The sequence below is a fragment of the Acipenser ruthenus genome, chromosome 11 (assembly GCF_902713425.1).
Source record: "Acipenser ruthenus chromosome 11, fAciRut3.2 maternal haplotype, whole genome shotgun sequence".
Taxonomy (NCBI): Eukaryota; Metazoa; Chordata; class Actinopteri; order Acipenseriformes; family Acipenseridae; genus Acipenser; species Acipenser ruthenus.
Genome location: NC_081199.1, coordinates 30,673,806 through 30,684,705, shown reverse-complemented (window position 1 = coordinate 30,684,705; position 10,900 = coordinate 30,673,806). Strand labels below are relative to the sequence as shown.

General features: G+C 35.5%; 1 protein-coding gene across 1 annotated transcript in view; it reads right to left on the bottom strand.

Annotated features, from left to right (window-relative positions):
- Positions 1-452: 452 nt before the first annotated feature.
- The window catches only part of LOC117426837 (integrin alpha-V-like), a 34,620-nt gene continuing 24,172 nt past the window's right edge, over positions 453-10,900 (bottom strand). Inside the window, exons 19-30 of the mRNA XM_034044937.3 lie at positions 9,867-9,934; positions 9,608-9,755; positions 9,130-9,222; positions 7,860-7,939; positions 6,741-6,821; positions 6,322-6,427; positions 5,906-6,064; positions 5,075-5,185; positions 4,677-4,790; positions 4,381-4,488; positions 3,926-4,048; positions 453-3,044 (exon numbers count right to left, since the gene is read on the bottom strand). Coding sequence (XP_033900828.2) covers positions 2,946-3,044; positions 3,926-4,048; positions 4,381-4,488; positions 4,677-4,790; positions 5,075-5,185; positions 5,906-6,064; positions 6,322-6,427; positions 6,741-6,821; positions 7,860-7,939; positions 9,130-9,222; positions 9,608-9,755; positions 9,867-9,934 — 1,290 coding nt within the window. The 3' untranslated portion in view covers positions 453-2,945. The remainder of the gene's footprint in view (positions 3,045-3,925; positions 4,049-4,380; positions 4,489-4,676; positions 4,791-5,074; positions 5,186-5,905; positions 6,065-6,321; positions 6,428-6,740; positions 6,822-7,859; positions 7,940-9,129; positions 9,223-9,607; positions 9,756-9,866; positions 9,935-10,900) is intronic.

Sequence of the window (10,900 nt, the reverse complement as noted above, 5' to 3'; positions counted from 1 at the left end):
AATAAAAAAAATTAAAAAATTGTTACACGGTGTTATGTATGTTTTAAGCCCACATTTATAGTATACTCATTATTTAGTGTTAAAGGTACTTCTTTCTATATTTAAATATTTGTAATAAAGGTGTTTTTTGAATAAAAAAAATATCTTGAAGCTCTACAACCATAGCCAGGGTAAATGCAGAAATTTCTGCCAATATTAACAACTCAACAAGACCAGGATTCAACCCCGCAAATCTGAATATATGCCTCACCCTGTACTTCACATCTTTAGTCGATTCGTAACTGGGGACCTCATCAAAAAAAAAAAAAAAAAAAAAAAAGTTCTTTGAGGCAATTTTAGTAAGTGAGAAGTGTATTATTATTATTATTATTATTATTATTATTATTATTATTATTATTATTATTAAAAAAATGGTAAATAAAACAAAAACAAAACCACACACACACAAAACATAAGAATAATACCCCTTTATTTCACCCATCAATGTCTTTTTTTAAATGAAATGCACTGCTTCACAGAACACAGACAGTGCTCTTTTAAAACCAGTCCTAAACAGCTTTAAGAAAAAAAAGGTTACATTTGAATATTTTGAAGGTGTCATTAGTAAAAACGGCTAACTTCACTTTAGTATGTCAAAGATTTACTGCATAATTACATTTTCAGAGTATGGAGTGTCCAGTTTTCATTATGAACAAAGTTTTGTTATAAAAAATAAATAAAATACAATTAAAACACTACTGTATCAGAAAGTAAATATTACCGAAAAACCAAGGTGGTGTATTTGCCTTCAAAATCAGAACCTGTTAAGACTGTCCTACAGCATTGTCATTATTGTATTTAATTAACATGAGGTCAATCAGAAGTGAATCCACTTTATTATCATACAGTTATACAGAGGTTCTAGTTTTGAATATTTTTTTTTATATAAATACAGAATGTGAATAGAGATGGTATTTAAATGAAACTGTAATTCTGAAAATAAATGGATTAAATGAAGACATGATTTTTTAAAAAAGTTAATAAATAAATGTAGTAAAAAAACAAAAAGCAGAAATACCCAAGCCTGCAATGCAAAAACAATAAGCGTTTACGAAGAGGTATCAAAACACTGAATCTATGATCTCAGTTTCCCAACTACTGTACAGCTAACTAATTTCTTGAAGCACAATGATTAATTTCAGCAGATTTTACTCTATTCACCCAATGTGGGTGACGAAAATACATTCTAGAGTTCGAGTTACATCCCAAGAATTGTAATAATAAATCTTATTAGCCTAACAAAACCTAGGGAAAATTACTAATGGATTTGTTTTCCTGGCGTAAAGTTTGTAGTTAGAAAAGCAACAGTCACTAACTCCAAGTAATGTAAAACTGTTTTGTTCATATTTAATGACAATTTTATTTAAATAACTTTCTTTGCAAGAAATATTTCTACATTAGTTTAAATGAGTATTTTTACCTTTAGTATACCGTATAAAAAACATTTTATTAACATTGTAAAAACTCAAACCCAATCCATGTGATTTTTTTTGTAATTTAAAACAGAATATTTATTGCATTTTGAAGCCCACAATGATTGAGTAGTACTAATTATGCTCCCTCAAACCTGGTAAGAATCGTTTACACCAACCCCTTTGTTAATAAAGTTATATTTAATTTTTATTTAAATCTATATATTTTCATCAATTTTATTTGAGTACATAAAAGGTATATCTTTTTTCCTTTAATAAATGAAGTGGGCATAATATTAATATTTAGAGTTGTGGCAGACTAATAAGTTTTTATCCACCTAAAAACAAACAAACAATGATTTACGTGCCTTAATTAACAAAATGCAACTGAAGCCTGATTTTTTTTTTTTTTGTAAATGACATATTCCTGGCTACTGTATATAACATACCAGTAGCTGTAGGGCCGAGTAAAATTGAAGCATGGTTGTCTCTTGGAATTGTGATCCAAATTTCCATAAAAAAATACTGAAATGTATGTGTCAGTATATATATATATATATATATATATATATATATATATATATATATATATATATATAAATAATTGTACTAAAACAATTGAAAACTTTTTTTTAACAAAAAACCTACAGTACCATTAAGCAATGGTAAGAGTAAGTTTTATTGTATTGCTATTTTGTTGCAAAGCATCAGTAAATTTGACATTTCATTCTACATAAGTGTTCCTCTTCTACTTTACACCCATATAAGTGAAGATATTAAGAATCAACATTAATGATTTCATTTGTAAAAAATAGGTTATGTGACTGCTATTTTTTATGCATATAACATGGTCTTCCTGCTAAACAAGAACACATTTTCCAAAATAAAGTCAGTGCATTGAGTTGCATAATAACACGTTTGCACAAAGTAGAAACGTAAATCAGTATTGCAAGCATGCTCAGAGACCCCGATCCCAGATACACAGTACTATACAGAGTATATATGATGCAGCCAAATCTCCTATGGCTATTCAAAATGTACCAATACAGTCAATTTATGGCTATGCAGCTTTTGTGCTGGTGATGATTTTGTTCTGACTATAATAAAACCATGTTCAACTTCAGCTTCTCTCCTGACACTGTAAAATATTGACAATACATTTTGTTATTAAAAAAAAAAAAAAATATCATATTTGTTCTCTGTGTTGAGTGTGGAGTGTTTGTACATCTAATTTACATACACTCATACCTGGCAATTTCATAAAATAAAAAAAATGATCTAGTGATGTAGTTATGGAAGACTATTGGAGTGTGACTGGCTGCGCACAGCATACTATGATAGCATCTCTCTCCTAAAGCACTTTTATATTGCTCTTGTACACATTACTAATAGTGCAGTAATTGAAGTGGTCATTGCCTTGGAGCAAGGAAGTCTTAAAGACAGGGTTTGGCATTTGTAACAATCTCAATAAGTTACTGGAGTGGTAACAGTCCATTAAGCCTCTGCACCTCCATCTCCTTTCTCCTGAGGCTGCAGTTGTTCTTTTTCTGTGCTGTCTTCCTGTGGGGGGCGCACACGTCTGAAGAAACCAACCTGTTGGGGGGGGGGGGGGGGGGGGGATTCAAAAAGCATTTCACCAAGGTTAGAATGACTAAACGTAATGATTGATTGCTGTCTGGCTGAGGAAACACTGAAAGGGCAGTAAAAGGACAAGAAAGCCTGTATACTGATGGGAAGGAAAACACAAATCTACCAGCACCTATTTAGAGCTATGGTAGGCAGGAAAAACACACATGCAGTGCAGTCGCCTATGTAGTACAGCCGGATGTGTGACTTAACCTATTAAGTGCCAAACACAATAACGGTTGTAACTGTTACCCTAATTTGCTCTCTAATTTGAAATGCCCAGTGTCACCTCATTGCTACAACCCAATTATTGACAAAGGAGAACTGAACTTTATAATCAACTTAAATAAGTGAGCCACTGGGGACCCCAAAATAAATATATTTACACTATCATTTCTTCAGCAAACAAACACTCCGTAAAGCCAACAGTCACATTAAAATTAGACATATTCCACATATTCAGTTCTAGTCAAATGTTTACATACCCCAATGGAAATATATCATTTCCAGAAATTTCTCAAAGAATTTTAGGAAAAATCTTTTGTAGCAAAAGTTTTGCTTTTGTGGATGAGGAAGAAAAGTTTCAATAAATAGATGTCTACAATTATTTATTTAGCAATTTTTTTGCAAAACTCCAAAAATGCTAAAACTTTTGCTACAAAAGATTTTTCCTAGAATTATTTGTTTTTAAGTAATTTCTAGAAATTTTAAATCTCCATTGGGGAATGTAAACTTCTGACTACAACTATACATCTCTACTGGAACAATCATAAAATGCAGTCATTAATGAAAACTTGTTTTCTGAAATAAAAGCATTAAGACTTCCGATTTAAGAAGATGCAACATACCTTGTACATCACAAAGATCAACAAGCCCAAAAGCAGGAGCCCTGCAAGGACTGCTAGTGCAATGACCCAGCCTGGGACTGGCTGTGCTGAATCTGGCTTAACCCAGATAATAGAGGTGTTAACCTGTAAGAATAAAAAGGCAACACACAGTTAGCTTGGGGTGTATAACTGTTTCTTATTCGAGAAAACTCTGAGGTAAGACCACTAACTTTAGTGATATCAGAAATATATTTAGAATGTACATTTGCAGTATTACAGTAGTTATTATGAACACATACATATCTATAGACACACACACACACGCGACACACCTTAATTTTATATAATATAATAAGGCTTAGGCTTCTTATACTTGATTCTTATATTTACAGAATTTACAGCAGCCAAGGATGTCAGGTTGTTTGATTCAAGGCACACATTGATGGTCTAGCTACTTACCATGACTCTATACTTACCAGTGTGTTATTAGAGGGATAATCATACGTAAGGTTCTTATAAGGCATTTCTATCACATTGAAGGTGGCTGAAGACTTCAGAGTGTACGAATGGTTTTGGTTTTCATTCTGAAAATAAAAAATTAAAATCAAAATCAACGTGCCATCCAGCTGTCACTAATATATGCCACAACACTTTGACATTTGAATTAAATATAGGATGCCTTTTTGAATGCACAATTTTGAAGTAAATGTATCAAGGTTTAGCAAAAAACAAATTCAGCAAAACTCAATTTGTGGTCTTCTACTGTAGTTACCTTCATGAAGGTTGCAGCCCACAGTCTCGACCTGATGTACAGGATGGCACTCTTTCCTCTCTCCAAGCGGCCAACTTGGCACTTGATTTTCAGACACTCTGCTTTGCCACAGCCCTGAGTACAAGGAGAAAAAAATAAAGGTTACCCATTTTATTTCAAAGCTACAGTTTGCCAATGATCTAAGAGATTGCCTTCCGATCTAAATATGTACTCCAAATGCATTGGTTATCATTTAAATGACCAGAAATAGCTACAGGTAATCATCACATTGGAAACACCTAGTGTCTGGCATACATTACAGTGAAGCTGCACAGCTTTTATAGCTGTCTCTGCCCGATGTATCGCGTTCACCTGCGACCATTACTAAAAGAAACCAAGTAAAAACCATTTAGCCATACCAAAGTTTCCAGCTCCCCTTCGACAGGTCCAAGGTCACGACGGTTGCGGTTTCTGCCATCTTCCCGGGAATCTTCTCTTGCAGTGTCATTCTTTTCTGGAGCTTTAGGCATCTGGGAAACACCCATAGAACTAGAGTTAGTAATGTACTCCCATGTACCATTTGCCACAATTTTGCATTCATAGAGATATAAAGCGTGCATTTAACTGCTAATCTGAGACTTGGGACTGCAAAAAAAAAAAAAAAAAAGAGATTGGGAAATTAATGACTTTCTTCAATTGTCATTTTGCTTTATGCTTTTCACAGTGTAAGAAATGCAGTGAACTGATATGGGAGCTATTGTAAATGCTGTCCATTTTTATTGTATTTAGTGAAGTTCTGTGATCAGTCAGTTACTAGGAGCCAGATGGGCCAAATGGCCTCCTCTCATTTGTAAACTTAAGTTAACAGGCCAAAAAGTCAAATCTGGAGGGGAAACACCAGAATTAAGACAGAAGTATTAAAGGGCATCCCCGTCGTTTAGATTAGTAATACTGTTTGATTGAAGTTTCACTGACATTGTCAAACAACTCCTTTGTGGTTTTTTTTGTTTGTTTGTTTTGTTTCCTCTTTACTGTATTATTATTTTAACCCTAGAAGTGTGAGCTTCTTCCAGGCTTAAACAAACTCAACTCAATATAGCCCCTAGAATTAACAGTAATACTCAGGATAGATGGGATTATGTTTCTAATTAAAACTACTACAGTATATAGCAGGCTTATTTTACATAGTGTGTGTAATAAAAGATTGCAACCCGATAGAGGCAAACAACAATAGCTTTCATCATACTTACTGTTATATTCAGAGGGTTGATTTCCATATCTGTGGTACATTTCATAGGTCCTTCAATTTCATATTGAATAATATACAGCAGGGACTCATTTTTGTATTTGTAAGGCCACTCCAGATCTAGTATTGCCTTACTGAAGGTACTTGGGCCATTGTTTCGAAGCTGCAAATTGAAAATAGGAGTGGTAATATTTAGCTACATACGTTGTACAGACAGAAAATAAATACACCTTGTTCCGCAACATGGTCTTTATTTGACGTTACCTCTGATAAAAGTGGAAAAGCTCATTCTATATATATATTTTTTTATGGATTACCATAAAACAAAACAAAAATCATCATCATCTAAACCATAGGTTTCAGAAATTCAATTAACCTCTGCAATAAGGAGGGAAGGCCTGGTGAAAAAGCAAAGCAAACCTCATAGATATGCTGGACAAGAGGTCCAATGTCATCCTCTATCATTGGGTTTTCTTTGGGTTGCCAGTTAGCAATAGGAAGAAAAAGCTGATCAGGGGTGGAAACGCTAGACAGAAGAAACACAAAATGCACCATTAATACACTGTGCATATATACATATACATACAAGTAGTGTCATGTTTTTTTTCTGCAATGGAACACACAGTTGTGTACATGTTTTTGCTTGTAATAAGTAACATTATAAAAAACAACAATATTCATTGAATTGGCTCACCAACTCCCCTCCCTCAAATAAAACTGGTAATCATTAGCTGGCTCCAACTACTTCTCATATACAGTAAGTTCAATTATATAGTTTGTCTCATTACAAAAATGCATACACACACAGAAAAGCAAACAAGCAAACGTTTTAGACGTACCCTCTTATTTCAACTTTGGCTAGCACAGCAAGAGTAGTCATACTGGATACCACAGGACTGGTGTTATCAAATAAGTTGGAACTGAAAAAGATTGAGAATCACACCTATCAAATCTACTTACAAAGGAGACATTAGACCAAAACTTCAATTTTACTATTTTTTACAGCAATATCAGTTAACAACTTGTGGAAAGAACAAGGTTACATCTCATCTATTGGATAAAGAATGTCAGTAGGCAGTTAAACACCATCCATTAATCAAGGAGCCCTGAAATAACATTCCTTCTACTTTTAAGTGGATCATTAGTAACTTAAACATAGATATAAATCTGAGTAAACCTATATTAACCGTGCTGGTTTTCAAGATATGACTGTTGATAGGCCTGTCATATTTATTTGCTTGTTTGTGGTAGGTCAGTCAGTTGACGATGCCAGAGTTTAATACAATTCTATACAAACCCTATGACACAGGGAATTCATCATTAGTTTAAATGTGCACCAGTGGCCTTTTTCATTCACTATTAACAATTCTATGTGCTCAGTGTCAACGGAATTAAAATACAAGGTTAAAGCCAAGCCACCAGGTGGCAGTAATGCACTGAAATCTAGCCTTGAGAGCATTGGAGGAGATTTTTCCTTTTAAAAAAGGTAAGTGTTTACTAGTTTGGGGGAAGTGAATGATGTGTCATTGCAAAAACAGAATCAGAATACAAAATTGAATTATGGTATCTATGGTAATCTACCCTGTCTTTAAAATAATAATCTTATTTCCTTTTTTTTTTTTTTTTAATAAAAGTTAGTCGTCGTCACCGCCAATGGTTTTTACCCCAGTTTTCTCCCAAACTTGGAATGCCCAATTATTATTATTATCCCAGTTCACTGCTGCAACCCCCCGGTGAACCGTGGATTGCCCTGCCGACCTAAGCCCTCCCTACCCGGACAGCGCTCGGACAATTGTGCGCCACCCCCTAGGAACCTCTGGTCACGGTCGGCAATCTCCAGGCTATAGGGCGCATCCTGCACTCCACGCGGAGCGCCTTTACTGGATGCGCCACTTAGGAGCCCTGCAATATATTTCTTGATAGCTGGCATTCTTGTTCTGTGAGCTAAACCTGCATACCTCTGGATTTTTAAATCAAACTTCACTGAAGTATCCTGTTCAGACAGCTGATGAACACTGAATCGCAGACCAGACACAAGCTGCACAGAAAGACAAAAAATACAATTAATTAGACATTCATCTAAAAACCATGTGCTTGCGCAACAGTAAGCTTCTCTAGAACTGACACTCTCAATCAGTGCCTTGACAAATGCAGCCAACTGCATTGTGAATGTATAACACCATACAGCAATCTTTAATAATTTCATTCTCCAGTCAAACCGAGAATGGACAGCTTTCAGTTATATCTGATCTTTTCATGATTCTATGGCCATGGGAACTCTGTGGATAAAGCCACCCCATCTGGATGGCAGCACAGAAAACAGCATCCGTCTAAGAAAACTTTTTCCATAAGAGGCTGTTGGAAAGTAGGATGCCAGTAAACTAAAGCTTGGGGTTATTAAAAAAAAAAGACCACCCTAATGGTTATCGTCCAGGACATAAATTATATTTACAGATGAACTTCTAATGAATACTGTGTATTCATGCATGTATGAATTTAGCCAAACATGAAATAAAACCTTCAAAAAGATTTTACAAACAGCATATCTCTGTGGACACACACAGAGCATCAAAAGAAACTTATCACTTGTATTTGGATAAAGTTCACTAGAGGTGATCAAAGCAGGTGCAGTGACTTTTTATTGTGCTGATTAGCAATTGACATCACAAAGATGCTGCAAAATAATCTGTCGATCTTGGGCAGGTGTTGTGACTCTTGGTCTCCCAGTTCGTGGCCTGTCATTGACAGAGTGTGTCTGGTTATACTGTCTCGCCAGGTTTGAAATTGCGGGCTGTGAGCACCCAAGATGGTGAGCCACAGTAGGCTGCTTTAGTCCAGCCTCCAACATGCCGACTGCAGAAGGGCACTGCTCTCAACAGATGTGGCATATTGTTTTGTTTCTGTGATTTTCTTATTGCTTTTATTCAAGCTTGCAATTCAACAGCTGAAATCACCCCATATCCAGTGTCCAATCAACTGCCTCACTAATTAGGTGATTACGTGCATATGCTTCAGTCATAGTCACTCAAGTGTGTCATGGTCAAGGATGAATGATCGAGTGATTAAAAAGAAACCAAAGACATTTCATCGATGTCCATCATTTATATACCTTTTTTTTTTTTTTTGAAAATTAAATGTGATAAGTTTATTTATATATATGAGGTAAGCTAAACTTAAGACGTGATTGCCAAAAACTAGCACTTAATAAACACTAAGTTTTATACTTACATTTGTTCCTGCTTTCATTGGATTTCCAAGGTCACAGACAACCATACGAGTCTGATTCTCTGTCTTATATGCACAGGACAATCTTGCTAACTTCTATGTAAAAGAGAAATACATATACATTTTATATATTTCTAACAATGGCAATAAAATATATATTTTTTATATATATATATTCTGCCTTTAGTCTGCTATGCTGAACATTTAATTACATAATCAAAATTACACATTTTAGTCTGCCGTGTGAAATATTTTAAAAGAATGTGAGGGGGAGGATATACAGAAAGCCTCAGAATAGGGTTACAACTTGAAGTCGTATCATTTTATTGCACTTAGAGACAGACAACATAGGCATTCTTTAGTTGTTACTTAAGGATAAAGGGATTTTTAGAAATGTTGCAGTATTGCTTAATATTAATGTTTCACATATCCTTAATACAACATTACAAGGGTGAAAGTCAGGTTCCAGGCTGCATCTTACCTCACTGTTTCGAACCACACCGATAAAGTCAGCTTGGGGTGGCATATACACTAAGAGCTCAGCTTCATAGGCTCCCTCTCCTCTGTTCTCTGCCGTTACCTCAAGTGTCAGGGGGTTGTCATCGCCAATGTATATCTGTGTTTGGTCACTAAAAGAAAATAAACCCAGAAATATTAGTGGTTTGCAGAAGATTAGTGTGAAGCCACTGATAGCACTCTTACAATGCATCAGTCTAAAAAAATGTAATCTACCACTTCACCTTTTTACTGACAGCTTCAGCTCTGGTTTACATATATTATCCTCACCACAGTCCAGTAAAATGTGCGCCTGTAAAATATATCATAAAAACATGTTCAGAACATAAATTTTAGTATTGGGTGTGCCAATATACAGAAATATTGGAAGCTGGCTCTCTTGAGCAACACAAAGAAGTGTGCACATTATATATCAGTGCCTTGCAAAAGTATTCATACCCCTGACCAATGCTCTCATATTACTGAATTACAAATGGTACATTGAAATTTCGTTCCGTTTGATATTTTATTTTAAAACACTGAAACTCAAAATCAATTATTGTAAGGTGACATTGGTTTTATGTTGGGAAATATTTTTAAGAAAAATAAAAAACTGAAATATCTTGCTTGCATAAGTATTCAACCCCAACACATTAATATTTGGTAGAGCCACCTTTCGCTGCAATAACAGCTTTAAGTCTTTTGGGGTAAGTATGTACCAGCTTTGCACACAGTGTCGGAGTGATTTTGGCCCATTCTTCTTGGCAGATTTGCTCCAGGTTGTTCAGGTTGGTTGGATGACGCTTGTGGACCGCAATTTTCAAATAGCGCCACAGATTCTCAATGGGATTGAGATCAGGACTTTGACTGGGCCACTGCAGGACATTCACCTTTTTGTTCTTGAGCCACTCCAATGTTGCTTTGGCCTTGTGCTTGGGATCATTGTCCTGCTGAAAGGTGAATTATCTCCCAAGCTTCAGTTTTTTAGCGGACTGAAGCAGGTTCTCTTGCAGTATTTCCCTGTATTTTGCTCCATCCATTCTTCCTTCAATTTTAACAAGATGCCCAGTCCCTGCTGATGAGAAGCATCCCCACAGCATGATGCTGCCACTACCATACTTCACTGTAGGGATGGTGTGTCTTGAGGCATGGGCAGTGTTAGGTTTGCGCCACACATAGCGCTTTGAGTTTTGGCCAAAAAGCTCTGTCTTGGTCTCATCTGACCACAAAACCTTTTCCCACATCACAGCTGGGTCACTCTCATGCTTTCTGGCAAACT